The sequence below is a fragment of the Theobroma cacao genome, chromosome 8, assembly GCF_053813885.1.
Source record: "Theobroma cacao isolate CCN51 chromosome 8, ASM5381388v1, whole genome shotgun sequence".
Taxonomy (NCBI): Eukaryota; Viridiplantae; Streptophyta; class Magnoliopsida; order Malvales; family Malvaceae; genus Theobroma; species Theobroma cacao.
Window position 1 is genome coordinate 5,571,873 of NC_142646.1, and position 17,792 is coordinate 5,589,664.

The window sequence follows — 17,792 nt, forward strand, 5'->3', positions numbered from 1 at the left end:
CAAGGAAAAAGAACAGCGATTACCCAGAATACTTCTGAGACAGAAGCTAGCATATTTATAAAATTGTAATAGAATTCAAGGATGACAAGTTATAAGTCCTCTAAACAGAGAAATAACAAAACAATTCACATAACAAAGAGCAGACAAACATCATATGCCGACTAGTCCATTAGACTCGCAAGAAACTCGAGACCACACTCTACACATCTTCTTCCTGGTATAGCTTCATAATCTCAGCACAGCCAGCATCAGCCTCATCAGCCATGAAGCCCATGGCATTGGCAAAGCGGGTGTTGGATGCAATGCCATTGAAGTTGGTCAAGATCACACGGGCACGTTCACGACCTGGGGACATTTTGGCACAGTCAGGCTGGGAGCTCTTAACAAGAATGGCATCACAGATCTCATCCAAGTGATCCTCAGACACAACAACCTTGTAATGTCCAGTTGAATCTGTGTATCCCTCCTTCTTGTACACAACTTGGCCGGTCTTCCTGTCACTGCATTCCACCTTAACCTTGGCACCTACAAAGCACAAAGACACAATAAACCAAATTTCAGAACCAAAAACAACAAATTGTACCATTAATCACCCAACAGTAAAATCTAATAAAAAAAATTCAATTCCCAAAATACCAAAAGCCAACGGATTTGATCGGAGAACCATAAACTATATTCCATCTCCATAAACCAGCAATTTTGGTCCAATAAAATTATGACCAAATGTATAATTTTGGAAACCTATAGCTTTCCCCTTTTTGGTTAAAATCACATCTTTATATCGCCCAGAGACACAATCACCCTCACGACAAGGGTTGATCCGTCAGTTGCAAAATTATAGTAAAAGAAAAAGTAGTTTCAATATTTTTAGGCTAATTGCCTTCTGCCGTTTCTACAAGATGTAAACTTTTGTGGTTTTCACTAGTTCTGTAAAAGACCAGTTGACGACCAGTCCAACATTATCTTACGTTCCATACCCCTATTTACTTGAACTCATGTAACATCAAAGCCTCAAACTAGTCCACAGATCTACCTGTTCACAAACTAAGAACCCAGATCTAACAATGCCACCAACATAACACACAAAAACTGACACAGGAAACATAGATAGCATAAAAGAATGACAGAAACGGAAAGTACCAGCCATGTTTCTAGTCTTAGGGGTTTCAAAACCAGCACGGCAACGGTCACAGTACACCTGTCCTTGCACCACCAAAGGGTTCTTCACCATTCGTGTTGCACTGACCAGAGCTGGCAGCACACATAGTGCAATGAGCAACAGTACTTTGGCCATATTTTTTTTGCTTATTTCTCTGAAATCTGGGTTTTTCTCGAAATATGCTGAAGAAACGGAGAGAGGGCTTGGAGATTAAATTCTTAGCAACAAATTAAAAGGCATAAAGAGAGGGTGATGATAAAGCGCAGTGATACAGGGAAATTAAAGAAAAGTGAAAAAATTGAAAACTGGCTAAGCCGCGTTAAGAGAGTGTTTCCAGGTGTGGTCGATAAGAGAATAAGAGTTGCTGTTTCTAGATGCCACGTCAAAGCGGTGGTGGCTTTTGGGTAATATTGAAGGGAAGAAAGGGTGTTTTGGTGGATTAGATGGGTTTAGGATGGTGAGGTGGGGAGGTTTTATTGGGGGCTGGAAAGCGGATTGGAGAGGGAGAAAGTAGAGGATATGACACGGGTCGTGGTTGATTGCAGCTGGCATGTGTCGGTGGGAGGTGGTCACATGGGGTCTTTGAGAAGGATGCCAAGGCAAGCAAAGTTGAGGGCTGGGAGTGGGATGGCAGTAGCATTATTATTAGGCAACTGTTTTCATCTCTTTCTTCAATCACCACCACCAATCACGCTCGTGAAGCCAGTCCATTTGTGTTCATACATGACGAGGTGAATCCATGATATGGACTTAGGGCCAAGTGCCCAAGTTCCTTTAGACAGGCCCGTAAAGTGATGGTTTCTTCCTTTGCAGTTTGGACAATGGCCCAGACAGAGACTGCGATTTAAGCCTCTCAGGGACCAGTTTTACGATGAATTCACAAAATACTCCTTTGCTCCTCCATCTCTTCAAATATTCTTCAAAGAACTTAGCTCACTGATGTGATTGTAGCGCACAAGTGTGGAGTAGAGCCAAATTTGGGAGTGAAAGTAGAACTATCATTATCTTCATGTAAAAGTTATACTAGCATAGACACACATTCTGTATATTGAAATTGAGTGCTGGGTTCCTACGTGAGTTTGTTATGGTAGACAGCATCCGAAATTTTTATTCAATCTCCTGGTGAAGTGTTATACACAAAAAATGCTTACCGGGTAGAGTTTTTGTTGTTGAAATTGTTTATTGAATTCACTATGTTATTCTCCATTCAAGGTTACTTGTATATAACTCAGAAGGAAGAAACTTCCCAAGAAGGACGGGTACATGAGTTAAAGTCTAACGTTGAAGTTCCGAGATATCAAGATCAATAAAAGCAGGAAATGGATCCAATGTGTTGCTTCCTTTTTTTTTCATTATTGTTTCGAGCCATGAGCTAAATAATATAGTTAGAAGAACTAGAAAGACGCAACAGGGAACAGCTAAGCATGAACGTCAATGACAGCTCTAATCATCTTTTTGTGTGTAGAAAATAAGAAAAATATGAACAAGTTGAACTAAGAAAACTTCAGTGAGCTGAGCTTGAGTACATGATCTTTGAAAATGGGACAGAACATAAGTAAGATTTCTTAAGTCAATTTTTTAAGTTTTCCTTTAAGGCAATCAGGCCAAAAAGATGTCTAAGACTGTTAAAATCGACTTCTAAAACTGATCAAGGCATGACATTGTTCAAGCTCATAAGAGCTGGAGCTCCTCAAACCATTACTGCTCCTCTCCTTTGCCCATGTGATATGTTATCCAGTCTTTCTTTTAAAATATTTCTTGCCTAGATTGAATAAATTAATCCAAGGACAAGACAAATTTTTGCTTTCCACTTTATCAACAACCGACTATTTCAATCTAAAACAATGGTATATCGATATCTGGGGAAGATATGGTGCACTTCAACTTCAAGACACATGGTATATACAATGACGACCATCAATGTATGCTGCAAGTGAATAAACCAGCATATACCAAAATGGCAATTTTCTCAAAAAGGAAGCTGCTACTTCTCTGGATCTTATCTTCTTGTATGCTATGTCTTTCAAAAGGGAGAAGGACTAGAGATTTTCGCATAAAAGCAGTTAATCTTGGAGGTTGGTTGGTTACAGAGGGATGGATTAAACCTTCTCTTTTTGATGGCATTCCAAACAATGATTTTCTGGTATGTGAAATGTGCAACCATCCTTCGTTGCACTGTTCTTTTTATGAATTATGTTTTTCATTCTTTTTGGTCGCTGTTTCACTAGGATGGAAACTCACTTCAGTTCAAATCAGTAACAAATGGGAAATATCTTAGTGCCAAGTCTGGTGGAGGAACAAGTATAGCTGCTGATCAAACAATTGTTTCGGAGTGGGAGCTTTTTAGAGTAAGTTAACTTTGCCAATGCCATGTGCTTAATAGTTAATAACAGTACATGATTTGATTGATAAAAGCAATACTCATATGCTCTTCAGCTTTGGAGGGTAAATGAGAGTACATTCCAGTTTCGTGTCTTCAACAACCAGTTTGTGGGACTACAAAATGCTGGAAACGGAACACATGTAGTATCTGTTTCAAAAACGCCTGCTAGACTTGAAACGTTTGAGATTGTCAGGAAACCTGATGATTCAAGTCTTGTAAGGATTAAAGCAGCGAATGGGTTCTTCATCCAGGTAATTAGTATGCAACTTGAGAGCTTTACATAATACTGTTTTCTGACTTTTGACACGAGTTCAGCAAGTTGAGTTGCTTAATTAGTCTTGGATCAGGAAAAAGCTATTAATGTTATCCAGATGCTGATAACTAACATATCACTCGCAGTTGTATATGACTTTATTTGCTGATAATCTAAATTTAATGCTATTTTTGTATTCTCATGAATTACTCTGAAAGAAAAGTTTTTCAACTTATATCCATACAAAATAGTGCATAGCCATTACAGCAGCCCATTGCTGCTGACTATTTCTGTCTCTCTAATTTTCAGGTGAACAAGGAGAATATTGTGACAGCTGATTATGCAGGCAACACTGTGTGGGGAAATGATGATCCTTCTGTTTTTATAGTGACTGTAAATGGAACAGCTCATGGTGAATATCAAGTGACTAACGGTTATGGACCAGAGAAAGCTGCACCAATTATGAGGGTGGGATCAAATTGATGGACTACCAAGAATACTGAACGCTTGATCAGTGCAATTGCGGCATATATGACATTGTTTAACTCTCCATAAAGTGAAATTCTTTCAATCATATGTCAACTGCATGGAAAACTTAATGGCTTACTGCATGCAGGAACACTGGAACACTTTTATAGTTGAAGATGACTTCAAATTCATCGTGGAGAATGGACTAGACGCAGTACGAATACCAGTTGGATGGTGGATAGCTAGTGATCCAACGCCTCCTTTGCCTTATGTTGGGGGATCCTTGAATGCGTTGGACAATGCTTTTTCTTGGGCTCAGTAAGTTTATCACTCTAAGCAGAATCAGTGCAGTAACAGAAAAGCATCTTCTTAGTAATATCTTATATCCGATAGTGTTTTGCATGCAGGAAATACTGGTTGAAGGTTATAATCGATCTGCATGCCGCACCTGGTTCTCAGAATGGATATGAACACAGCTCTTCCAGAGATGGTTCACTCGAGTGGGGCAAAACAGATGATACTTTGGAAAAGACAATAGCTGTAATAGAATTTCTCACAGCCAGGTGAAAATCAAACCTCCACGATATATATGTCATAAATTCATAATCTGCTATATTACGCATGCAATTATTCGGCTCTAGACATTATCATGGTCACATCTAGGTACGTGGAGAACCCAAGCCTATACGCAGTAGAGTTGATCAACGAGCCACGTGCCCCAATGGTGCCTATAGAAAGGTTGATTAAGTACTACAAAGCCGGTTATAAAACTGTCCGCAAGCACTCCTCAACAGTTTATGTGGTGTTGTCAAACCGGTTAGGAACATCTGAGTCAACTGAGCTGGTCCAGCTAGCTAGTGGCTTAAAGGGATCCGTTATCGATATCCATTATTACAGTCTCTTCAATGATAACTTCAGAAACATGACTGTCCAACAGAACATTGATTTCATCAACACTAATCGCTCCACAGAGTTGAATCATGTAACCAAATCTAATGGCCCTCTCACTTTTGTAGGTATGCAACTATAATTCTCACGAGTTATAGTCTGATAACACTCGCATTCTAATTACTAACTGGATGATCTTTATTTTCAAATCCCTCCTCTCCCAAGTATCCCATAAAAGAAAAAAAAAAGTTGTGTAATGCCAATAAATGGAAATTTTATTGCTGCTTGTTTGTGGCTATCTTGTTTTCCAGGGGAATGGACCGCAGAGTGGGAATTCAAGGGAGGAACTAAAATGGATTACCAGAGATTTGCAAAGGCCCAAAAAAGGGTGTACAAGCGTGCCACATTTGGGTGGTCTTACTGGACTCTGAAGAATGTGAACAATCATTGGTGTCTTGAATGGATGATCAAGAATGGCTACATCAAACTCTAGCTTTTTAACATCAATAATTGGACTCCTTCCACAACTTTCGGGCCTTCTCCGGTTGTTATTCTTTCAGCCAAACATAGATATTAACTGGGAAGAAAAACTCAAAATTCGTCTGCCTGGACAATGTGATTTTTTGCTTTGTAAGGCCTATATTCAAATCGATATCTGAAAATGGTCATGCTCATTTTCACTGGTTTGCCTGGTCAAGAAAGGAAAAACAGCAGTTTCTTTCAGCCACTGTTTTGAGGGAATGAAAATGAGCCTATAAGACTAGTTGTGCCACTGTTTCTTTCCACAGCTAATGTCAGTTTCATTGACGAAGAAGATTGTTTCACTCTTGCGACCGACTACTTGTAAAGCCAACAATAGTTACAACTATGCAATAAAACCATTCAAACGCCCTTATTTGACCTTTCACCATTGAATTCCACTTTTTTTTTTTTTTTTGAGTCAACCTTTTCTCCCTCAATCATTGCTCTTTCACGCACTGGTACCACCTCACCGGATTAGCGAGGGAACGTGGACCGAAATAAATAAATGGACTTTTTCTATGAAAAACATGGATGAATCTTGGAAGAGATATCAATATCAGTATATAGCTAATTAATGCATATATAAAGTCCAAATTATTAAAAAAAATTAGGCAACAGTGGCAAACAAAGCAGTAGTTTTTAAGAAGGTTAATGATTGCTATTCTTTTAGTGGCTAAAGTCCCCTGATTTTAGTCGGTAGATGATCCAATTCAGTGTTGTAAATAAAAAATGCAACTCTTCCAGAGGTTGTCAACTTGTCACCATTCATTCATCTTGAACCCCACAATGAACATGCGGGCTTCCACTAACACCATATCCATTAATCCAGTGATCAACCCTCTTTGTTCTTCTCATTCCGAATCATCCTTGGCGGCTGATAAGATATTGTGGAAGTAATAACTAGTAACTAGAAGCTAACTTATGGAAGCATGCTTTTGTCATCAGAACCGCCACCGTGCATTATCATCAATATATAATCTGACGTTTAAAACATTCTACGTCGTCAAAGTACTTGTTCATCTTTTCTGATAATTTTTTCCCCTTTCAATATTTTAAGCATTCAGTCCATGAGAATGGTGAGTTGGGGAAAGAGCAATAACATTAGCCAGCTATGACTGTCACGTCTAATGTATGTTATTATATACAAATTCAGTTCAAAACAGCCGTTTATGATCAAGCAGCCGTCAGTCTATAATGCTACAAAATATACCGTATTGAGCATCTCTTTTTGACATAATAAAAATATTGTTATTGCATTTCATTATTATGTATGGATTTGACTGGAAAAAAAAAAAACTTGGATATCAGCCTTTAGAATGCTTTGATGTGGACTAATAACAAAATGAGACTAATTAAACATAATTTTTCTTAGACTAAGTTAAGTGAATGCGACCTGTACATTGGCAAAAGATACAATACAGAGATTCTTGATCCATATAATACAGGTACAGCCGTTTTCAACTCGTCTATTTGGTCAACATTCAGCTCTTCTAGATTATGACTCCCAGCTCCAACCTCTGCCATGTGTGTGTGTGTGTATATATGCAGCTGCACGTTAGAGGCGGGCATACGAAAGTGAAAACAAAAGAAACATCAAAATGTTGGTCTCCTCAACAAGGCATGTACTGAGCATTTGTGTCCTCCTGTCATTGGTTTTATCTTTCTGTCAGGGGAGGGTAGACCCAAATTTCCGGATTAGAGCAGTTAATCTAGGAGGTTGGCTTGTGACAGAAGGTTGGATTAAGCCTACTCTTTTTGATGGCATCTTGAACAAGGACTTCTTGGTTTGGATATTCAACCTTTTTCTTAGAGCTGTCTGTCCCTTTTATCGCTACTATTCATGAAACCATATGATTAACTCAAGTTACATTTTCTCTGTTTCATTGATATGATCATCAGGATGGAACTGCGCTTCAGTTCAAGTCAGTAACAACCGGAAAATATCTTTGCGCCGAGCTAGGTGGAGGAAGTATCATAGTTGCCAACCGGACTGCTGCTTCTGGCTGGGAAACCTTTAGAGTAAACTCAAGCTACCCTTGTCTCTGAAGTTTTATACAAGTAATTTTCCTGTTGTTTCAGAAGTTCAGTGTTCATCTTATTATGTTTTTCCCCTTGCTATGGATAGTTGTGGAGGATCAATGGGACAGCTCTTAATTTTACGGTCTTTGAGAAGCAATTCATTGGACTTGACACAAATGGAAATGGGATCGACATGGTAGCTGTTTCAAAAACTCCTGGAAATTCGGAGACCTTCGAGATTGTGAGGGACTCCAATGATAGGAACCGGGTTCGAATCAAAGCACCAAATGGGTACTACTTACAGGTAATTTTACCTTATATCAGTCTGAAAACCATTCTTCTTAGCATTCTGGATTTTATTATTGTTATTATTGTTATTATTATTTTGGCTAAGTAATATCTTGTAAGAATGATCAATCATTGGCATAGTCATTAACAAGAGAGGAAATAAGCTAGAAGTCTTTCTTATCATTTAAGCTTGTATTGTATGGTGAAGTTTTGTGCCGTACCAAATGGCGCCATTGGAGCATCATATCGAAATTTTCTATATAAACTAGTAGCTATATTATCATTCATAAGTTAGCAAAGTAATGAACGTTACCGCAATTAACAAGAAGGCCAAATAAAAAAATAGTCATTTTTTATACAAAAGAATAAATTAATTAATCTTGAAAATAAAAGTCAATAATATTCAAGAAAATTCAAAATCTCATCTTAATCTAATGATTATTGATTAGTGTGAAAAGTTATCTAATATGTATGAAAGTTTCTCTTGTAATAAATAAAATAAGATGAATTTAATAAATTAGACTTTTCTAAATATAATCTAATAGTAACAAAATTGAAAATTCAAAATAACATAATCATATTTCACAAGTGGGATAATAATTACTGTTAATTTAGCACATGCAGTAGAATTATAACTTTCTCTGGGAGTCTTGAGTGACTTTTCATTGAAACAATTGCAATTGAAATTAGAATGTTCTTTTTTTGTAACTCTAAAAGTCTAAAGTATACCTTGAGATAGCTCTCATTTCATAATAGTAAGGTTAATCAAAATACTCTAATTACCCCCCACTAAACAAAATCCATTAATTATTCCTATATGGCCATGATTTGAGGTGGGACGAATTAGGCAAAGTTCAATTGGCATCTTAATAAACTATTATATATTTGTTAGGTCTTCCCCTACTCCATGGATTAAAGATGAATTCATGGTTTTCTTAAAATATTGAAGCACCCTTTGAATAATCTAATTCGCAGGCGAAAACAGAAGAGCTGGTGACAGCTGATTCGCAGGGGGGTAGTGGGTGGGGAGATGATGATCCATCAGTATTTGTGATGCAGATGACCGGACGGCTTGAGGGCGAGTTTCAAGTAACTAATGGCTATGGCCCGGACAGAGCCCCACAAGTCATGAGGGTAAGTACCGCTAAACATAAATTAAATTAATAGTAAGATTAATTACTAAAAATAATGTTAATGCGATGGTCATTTAATTAGACATTATCAATGTAAAGTTAGCTTCATGATAACCTTCTTCAACTAATTAGCTGTCATGCTTGAGAAAAAAAATCAGATTAACGAGTTCCTTAATGGTCTTTTTTAAAATTATTATATAAAGTAATATTTTCATGGAATATCATAAAAAGTCTGTTATATTTAAAAAATTTATGTAATACTAATAATATCTTAAAAGATACATAACTATAAAAAAAAAATGAAAGTTTGGGGTTGAATCTTTCCTCTCAAAGTAATTACTATAATTGACAAGTTTTAAAAAAAAAATTTGATTTTCAAACTTCTTGCTAAATAAAAGAGTCAAACCAATCAATAACTTAAGGTATCAAATCTACATGGGGTCAACCACAAAGGGAATCATGTTCATGTATATGCAAATTGTAATCTCAACTATATGCAGATTTTGCTTGGCCAACTATACCGTGTGATGCATGATAAAATTGACTTAGAAGATACAAGACTTGTTGACCTTTAAAATAAATAATGGAGGTTGGCTGTTGACCTGATGACCTCCAAAGAGAGAGAGAGAGAGATGGAACAGTGCTAAACGTGTCAGATTTCTGATCTTTCGACTGGCAATGCTTGCATCCCAGTAAATATACCTCAATTAATTATTGCAACAATTCTTGCTCCAATCATGGTTAATTACTCTTTGAAAATTCGTAGTCAGATGATACCTATATACCACATCTATCTTAGAAATAAATGTTGACCACAGATGCTTCTTCGAGGAGAGTACATTATATCTGCTTAAAAGATGAATTATATTCGTATATTCTTGGGATTCAATTATTGGATATTGATCAATAATTCAAAATATTATTTTAGACAGCAACCTTGATAAGCAATTTGATAATGCTTCTAACCAACAGCGTAAATCATAGTACAAATCATTTGATGTGTCATTGCATATCTCAGGACCACTGGAGAACATTCATTGTGGAAGAAGACTTTAAATTTATATCACAAAATGGACTTAATGCTGTCAGAATTCCGGTTGGTTGGTGGATAGCCAGCGATCCAACGCCACCCCCGCCTTATGTTGGGGGCTCCTTGCAAGCATTAGACCATGCCTTCTCATGGGCAGAGTACGTTCATCCTTTTTCCTCCCTGCAAGAACCTCTATTTACCAAATATTGAAACCGAAACTTTGTCCCCATTGATCTTGTGGTTTGTGCTTTTCGCAGGAAATATGGGTTAAAAGTAATAATTGATCTACATGCTGCACCTGGTTCACAAAATGGCTGGGAGCACAGCGCTTCCAGAGATGGCTCCCAGGAATGGGGCAAGACAGATGAAAACATACACCAAACAGTTGCTGTTATAGAATTCTTAACAGCCAGGTAAAAGCAAAGCAATCCACTCTTCCTTTACAAACCAACTCTAACCTTCTGTTTCCAACTTAATATTCCTTATCTTGGTCCTTGAATATAGATATGCAAAGAGCCCAAGCCTTTATGCAGTTGAGCTGATCAACGAGCCTCTCTCCCCAGGAGCAACACTGGAGAGCGTGACCAAATACTACAAAGCCGGTTACGCCGCCGTCCGTCGGCACTCTTCGACCGCTTTTGTAGTGTTGTCGAATAGGCTAGGACCGATGGAGCCAAGGGAGCTATTCCCGATGGCCAGTGGCTTAAGGGGATCCGTTATCGATGTACATTACTACAATCTTTTCCAAGACATGTTCAACAACTTGACGGTCCAACTGAACATTGATTTTATCTACACCAACCGGTCCTCGCAGCTGAATCATATTACTACATCTAATGGTCCTCTGACTTTTGTTGGTAAGAATCATCCTCCTGCAAATTTTATGATATTCATTACTTTTTGATGAAAATTATGGTGATTTGGTGAGTTAATTCAATGACAATTGATTCAGGTGAATGGGTGGCTGAGTGGAACGTTAGTGGAGCTACTAAAGAGGATTACCAAAGGTTCGCCAAGGCCCAATTAGAGGTTTACGGGAGGGCGACTTTTGGTTGGGCTTACTGGACTCTGAGGAATGTCAACAGACATTGGAGCCTCGAGTGGATGATCAACAACGGCTATATCAAGCTTTAGTTAGCCCTTAGGTTGCAATATGAGCATCTAGCAAGTAAATAAAGGGTGCAACATGTCCCCCCCCCCCAAAAAAAAAGAATAAAGGAAAGAAAAAAAGTTGTAGCATGGTTATAGACACCCCAACTACTTTTTTATTTTTAGGAAAAAAATACTAAATTTGGACTTCAATTCTTTATCCAAATCTCACCTCACTTTATCATTTGAGTCAAATTTAAATAACGCAATATATGCCAACTTTGTAACTCAGGAACAATCGACGTAATGCTCAATTCTCTTTCTCTCCTTTCTTTCCTAAAAATATATAGTGATTGAATTGTCCAATTAAGTTAATCAGTATAAAAAAGACACTTTCAATAGAAATTAAAAAGTATAATATTTGAAAAAGTTCCTGAACTATTTTAAAATTTTCAAATAAATATTCCTTCTTTTAAAACTGTCAATTAAATTTCTATATTTTTATAAAAATTTATTTGATTTAAAATAAAAATATAAATAATGAATTAAATATAATAAAAAATAAGAACTTATTTGATTTTTCTTAAATAATTCAGAAATTTTGTTAGATATTATCTCAAATTAAAAAGGTTTTGAGACCTTCAAAAGTCAAAACACATTTGACTAACAACATTAAATTAAACGGTTATAAGAGGGCAATGATAGTCGATCAAAGTATCAATTTGCAAACAATAATTATTTCCGTTTATGAATAGCAATAAAGTATCAATATGTTTTTATATATTCTTTCTTTTCATTTGATTATTATTTTATTAAAAACAAAAGTTCATCAATTGACAGGTATCATAGGTTTTGTTTAAATATAACATTATAAATACATAAATATAAGTATTTTATATAACTATATATTTAATGACATGTGCTTCATGATTCGATGTTGGTCGAATAGATTTTATGTATGTGCTTGTGGGTCTATGTTGATTTGCTTTTTCCTCCATTAACATGACAGAGCACATACAATCCTTCACAAGTTTCATTTTTTAATTAATTTTCAACAAATTATTTCACAAATTTTATCTAAATTAAACACGTGGACTACTCAAATTTTCTTTTTTTGTTTTTCTATATATTTTTTCTCCCAACTTTTTTTTTTCTATTGCTTTTTCTGAACTGAAATTTGTCCTCTTTCCATGGGCAGATATAATTGCACAATTGAGAGTACAACATGTCCCCATAGTTTAATAATATGTACCTTAGAGGTAGCACAATTCATGTTTTATGTCCTTTGTGTGTGTGTGCACTTTTTAGTCTTTTAGGTCAGTTTAATGTTTTGGGTCATCAAGTCTAATTGTTCTGAGCTGTAATCCAAAGAAGTGAGACAATTAAGATCCATAAGGGGGGGCCCAACTTGAGGCTATGGAGCAAAGTATGTAGTAAGAAACTGTCCAAAACTGATACGAATGTAGCATTTGACAGGGAAAACCTGAAATTCTCACAAGTTACAAAACTGCATTAAACAGCTTGAACAAGCTGGAAACAGCCAGTGAAACAACAGGGATGAATCGGCCTAAAAGCTGACAGTGATATGAGGGAAGTCTTTTTAATTGCTGCGTCTTGCTACCAATGATGTCTTTGCACTTTGCTGGGTGCACAACAGCAAATTTTTTCTTTTCTTTTCTTTTCTTTACACCCCACAAATGGAACCCAAGAATCAAGCTTGAGTGGAATCCATGGAAGAAAGAAGTGACAGTCTAACCTTTATGCATACATTAATGCATCATAGGTTTTTGTCTATCATGTCCATGCCAGTGGAAGGCAATAATTATTACATCATAAATTAATCTGTCATCCCACAGTTTACCAATTAGATTTTCTTTCTTCCTTTGGTTAAATCTTTTTCATCTGAAATCTCTATCTATCCCCAGCACTCTAGCAACAGCCCTATGATTTATGAAGATATTTTGTTTTCTGGGTGGGCGCCCTACTATAGGAGGAGATTATATGCAAATAATGGTATTATTAAGCATATAGTTCAGCCACTAAAACCAGTTATAATTGTATATCTAGCTTTATGATATTTTACATCCATGAAAATTACATCAACTTAGTGATAGCTTAAAACAACACCAAAAAGTTGGATGTAATTATGCAAAGGTTTTTCTTCTTCGACGTTGATAATTGATTAAAAAAAAACATTTTCAGAAAGAGACATTACTGAAGAAGATGGAGTAGATTTTCTTCTTGTGAGTTGTGATGGTGGGTGCCAAACAATAACTGATCATTGTTGCAGAAGCAAGTGATGACGCCCTCAGAAATCTCCCACTAGAGTGGGTAAACGTAGCTCACAAGAAAAAACTTCACCTTGCTTAACAATTTCACTGGCAAATTATTAAAGAAAACACATACATGGACATCTCAACTTCAAATGAGCTGTTCACATGTGTTGTTTCTCACGTCAAGGATATGGACCACTGATAAAAATGGGTCCAACCCCAGAAAGAAACTCCTTAGTTCCAAGTAATTGCTACATCTAGCAATCATTATCTTTGATTCATCCATTTGATATTTTTGCATCGGAATGGCATCATAGCCGAGAATTGGGAAGTTAATGTACAGAAAACAGGAAACCTCGTTTATTTTAGCCATGAATCAATCTCTCTTACTCAGCGGTCCATATCGTTTTATTACTTACCAGGGTGTCAGACTAATTATCAGCAAGTGTGGAGCCCTTTTATGCCGATGTTGAATCCGACCAAGCTTACAGTCTTTCAAGATCAACATGTTTATATAAGCTCACCAAGGGTGGTTTTGGCATTGCATTTGGGTTCTTAAACGATCCAGATGTTCTTCAATTCAAATTGGAATCTGAGTAAAAAATATATAATTTTTCACCATGCTGCTTAAATCATCATTTAGTTTGATCCACAATATGTTTTAACCCAAAAGCAGTCTCCGAAGTCTAAAATTAAGAACTAAAGATGTATGTGCCGCTTGGTAGGCAGGGACAGACGAGGAAAATCTTCATGCTAAGATAACAATTCATATAGTACAATCTTTTCCCATTTTGTTTGGAGAAAGCATTACCATTCCCAAAGGAAGCATAAAAGTACTTGGGTTATGCTGGGCTAAGAGAAAAGATGCTATATAGAAATAACAATAAAGTTCTTTTTTTTTTTTAATTTAATTTGGGGAAAGTCACTGAAGTGACTTGGATTGCAGCAAGCTCCATTATGACTGGCTGCTGCTCTGACCTTTGATTAAATTAAAGTCTCAAAGCCCTTTGGTTAAAACTTATTAAAAACAAGCAATTAGCATTTTGAGAGAGACAGACTAGGCACTTTGCGCACTCACATTGCATTGAGCTTCACAAAAACCAGGATGGATTCTTTAAAATTTTTTCCTGTCCTCTTTCTGCCTTCCTTTCCATCTCTCTCTTAGGTCATTGTCATGAAGAAAAGTGGGTTCACTTTAAAAGAAAGAACAATGCCCCAAAACTTATTATGTTACAAATGCTGAGAATATCTTGTTATCTTTTGTTTTTTGAAAGAGAAAGTGGAAAAGACTCCATATACATCAGATTATAATAGAAAGTAAAACTATTAAAGATTTCAACTGTGTTTTGGAAGCCAAATATCCAGCAAAATCTTGTGTAATCTTGCAAATATTTCACTTGCAATCCCCTCAACCCATTTGCATCTTCAAAAGTAGGTGCTGGAAAATCTCACACTTGAAGCAAAACAGTTATATCCCCTCTAAGATAAAAAGTTAGATGTGTTATAAGAATATGCACTTCTCTTTGTTACTTATTTTCTGGCATATTCTCCACATTAAAAGAACCAAATGCTTTAAGAAAAAAAAATGTAACTTTAGATTTTGATAGCTCAAAATCTCATAATCGATCTTACTCATATCCCCAACTTTCCACTTCAAGAACGCATTTCTAGTCACTATCATGGATGCTGTAAGAATAATATACTAACAGATAGTTAAGTCTATTAATTTCCTTTGCTCATCAGCTCACTTGCGCATGATAGACCCCAAAAACCGTACAAGTAAGATACAATATTTATATGCATTTTTTTTAATTGAAAGAAATGAGATTTAAATCCTACTCTTTAAGTAATGGATCATACAACAACTAATAAACCAATTGATGCTCTGGTGCTACAATAATTATATACATGTAATGTATATTTTGACATATCTTAGCTAGTTATATATAGTTGAATATAAAATATAGCTTTGTTGATTGTTAATTAGTATTATATAATTTATATTGTTGAGAGTTTAATATTCTATTCTGAATAATTAACATTACATATCTCTACATGTTGACAACTATTATAAACATAGACTTAAGGAAAATATTTTAATTATATTTGCTTATGCAACTACATATATAATATTGCTTAAACTCTTCAAATCTTTTTAGGAATATTTAATCAACTTTATGTACTTTTGATTAGAATATATTTTTCTATTTACTTTCCAAATTTTTTATTAATTGTAATTAATTAGCTCAAATTGCTCATGTACTTGTAAGAGCATCTACATCAAATTTAGAAGCATTGGTGCTATAATAAGATAATTAATAATAACCATGTAAACCAAAAAAAAGGATTGCTTTAGAAGTAGTTTTTCATAGTTAGACAAGAACTCTTACACTTAAACTTCAAGATCGGCAGAAAAAAGGGTGAAATAATCTTCCCTTCCAATATTAGAAGTCAAGAAAGTTTTTAGTTAAGACTTTTAGCCATCAAGCAATAAATAGTTAGGTACAAATGAAAGAGGAGAATATATATATATATATATATGAATCTTTTGCGGATAATTTTAGATACCGTCTAATTTTTAAGTCTAATAAGGATATATTTTTCTTGTGCATAATTAGAGTAAGTAATCCTACTACGGTACTAGCTTTGACATATATTGTAATAACGATTATGTTATTGATCACATGCAGCCATGCAACACGAACTATGCTAACAAACATGGTAGGTGTGATATTTTCCCCTAAGAAGCTACTCTAGGAAGCAAACATAATTTAGGCCTAGACTTTGTTTTAATATTGCTAGCTTTATATATATATATATAAAAAAGGCTTTCGTAGCTGAATTATGGGCACAACAATGAGAAACTGCAGGTTGTCCCACCTAGCTAGTTGCTATGAAAGGAAAATAATAAGTCAAAAAGACAAGCCTTGTTTTTCTTACCCTCAATAATGTTGCACTCTCAACCAATTCTATACGTGATCATGGTGTGACTGACGCTTTTCTTCTTCTTCCAATAAATGGTAAAAAATTCCAAAGTCATGTATATGATGTACCCCATATCTACTCAACCCAGGAAAATATTATTTGCTTAATGTTTGGTTCTAAAACCTCTCACACATTCAGAACAAGAACTTTTTCAAAGTCATTCAACGTGAGATTCTTAAAGCTCTCACAACAGATGAATTAGTAGAATTTTTTATTTATTTCTTTTCCTATTAATGTCACATGTACATATATATAATTCATTATACTCTTTAATTTGAAATTAGAGAAATAAATTTTCAGACATTCATTTGGAATATATGGAAACATAAGAGTTGAGACACTTAATTTGTCCTTTATAATGTTTAAAAGAGAATAATTTTAGAGCTTTAAGAGTATTTTTATGTGGCTAGTAGTATAGTTTTATTTATTCAGTTGCATTATTTTTCTTTCTCTTCAAAACTTCATTGACTCTAAGGAACTATTCATTACTTCTAAGTATTTGCAAATATAAAGACAAAAAGGAACTGAATGTTAAAGTTAAAATCTCTAATTGATGATGCATTTGGGACCACTAAGATCTCCGTTTGAACATCTTACATATACAAGATAAGCTAAGTGTATACCCAGTTGGGATTTCTTAATTCTTCAGCAAAAGATTTATATTAATTTTAACCAAAGATCATAAATAATCCAAATATAGAAGTATTTAAGGGATGCTGATAAGTCATAAAACCTTAGCCTTGCACAGATATATGTCACAGCAACTGCCTTTTTAGCTTTTAACCATGAGCTTGTACTATAAAACATTATTCCAAACAATACACTCGCTAGGGTTTAATTTGGATTTCCTAGGGCATTAACATTTAACAAGCAGCTTTTGCATGTGCATGGAAATTATTATTATTTAACCACTTGATATTTTTCTCACTATGGCCAGCAGCAAGTGGACAGAACCACACCCCTCCCCCCCACCCCCGGGGGCCGGGGCTCAGCCCGACCTCCAAAATCATTGATGCACAGTGCAAGCAAAGGTCTAGACAAGGACTTATCACTTGGGAGATCCACTAATAACTGGTCTAGCTAGCTGGATTTCAGGTTTTTCACTGTTTATCTATCTATCTATCTATCTCTCTCTCTCTCTCTCTCTATATATATATATGTATAAAATCTGTAGCTTTTTTTTTTCTTTCTCCTGGTTTTCTTCCCCTTCCCCCCACACCCCACTCTTTTTTTTCTCCCTCAATGAATAAAGGAGGAGGCATCTAATTGTATTCCTGTCTGATTTTGTTTTATCTCTAGTTT

The 17,792-nt window shown here is 35.6% G+C and overlaps 3 protein-coding genes across 3 annotated transcripts; 2 read left to right on the plus strand and 1 right to left on the minus strand.

The window, feature by feature from the left end:
* Positions 1–19: 19 nt before the first annotated feature.
* On the minus strand, positions 20–1,426 carry LOC18592196 (major pollen allergen Lol p 11). The gene is made up of 2 exons (XM_007018783.3): positions 1,141–1,426; positions 20–525 (listed from the first exon to the last, which is right to left on the minus strand). The coding sequence occupies exons 1-2, from the start codon at positions 1,292–1,294 to the stop codon at positions 200–202; spliced, it is 480 nt and encodes a 159-aa protein (XP_007018845.2). The 5' UTR covers positions 1,295–1,426; the 3' UTR covers positions 20–199.
* Positions 1,427–3,116: 1,690 nt separating this feature from the next.
* On the plus strand, positions 3,117–5,928 carry LOC18592197 (putative glucan 1,3-beta-glucosidase A). Its single transcript, XM_018125482.2, has 8 exons — positions 3,117–3,302; positions 3,388–3,507; positions 3,596–3,793; positions 4,105–4,263; positions 4,412–4,581; positions 4,671–4,826; positions 4,927–5,279; positions 5,463–5,928. The coding sequence occupies exons 1-8, from the start codon at positions 3,117–3,119 to the stop codon at positions 5,642–5,644; spliced, it is 1,524 nt and encodes a 507-aa protein (XP_017980971.1). The 3' UTR covers positions 5,645–5,928.
* Positions 5,929–7,250: 1,322 nt separating this feature from the next.
* Positions 7,251–11,450, plus strand: LOC18592198 (putative glucan 1,3-beta-glucosidase A). The gene is made up of 8 exons (XM_018125388.2): positions 7,251–7,457; positions 7,573–7,692; positions 7,799–7,996; positions 8,956–9,114; positions 10,132–10,301; positions 10,401–10,556; positions 10,648–11,000; positions 11,096–11,450. The coding sequence occupies exons 1-8, from the start codon at positions 7,272–7,274 to the stop codon at positions 11,275–11,277; spliced, it is 1,524 nt and encodes a 507-aa protein (XP_017980877.1). The 5' UTR covers positions 7,251–7,271; the 3' UTR covers positions 11,278–11,450.
* The last annotated feature ends 6,342 nt before the right edge of the window (positions 11,451–17,792 follow it).

Coding starts and splice junctions, on each gene's coding strand:
- LOC18592198 (XM_018125388.2), top strand. CDS start 7,272: ATGTTGGTCTCCTCAACAAGGCATGTACTGAGCATTTGTGTCCTCCTG. Junction 7,997..8,955: donor CAAATGGGTACTACTTACAG/GTAATTTTACCT, acceptor TCTAATTCGCAG/GCGAAAACAGAAGAGCTGGT. Junction 11,001..11,095: donor TGGTCCTCTGACTTTTGTTG/GTAAGAATCATC, acceptor CAATTGATTCAG/GTGAATGGGTGGCTGAGTGG.
- LOC18592196 (XM_007018783.3), bottom strand. CDS start 1,294: ATGGCCAAAGTACTGTTGCTCATTGCACTATGTGTGCTGCCAGCTCTG. Junction 526..1,140: donor TAAGACTAGAAACATGGCTG/GTACTTTCCGTT, acceptor TGTGCTTTGTAG/GTGCCAAGGTTAAGGTGGAA.
- LOC18592197 (XM_018125482.2), top strand. CDS start 3,117: ATGGCAATTTTCTCAAAAAGGAAGCTGCTACTTCTCTGGATCTTATCT. Junction 4,827..4,926: donor ATAGAATTTCTCACAGCCAG/GTGAAAATCAAA, acceptor GGTCACATCTAG/GTACGTGGAGAACCCAAGCC. Junction 5,280..5,462: donor TGGCCCTCTCACTTTTGTAG/GTATGCAACTAT, acceptor CTTGTTTTCCAG/GGGAATGGACCGCAGAGTGG.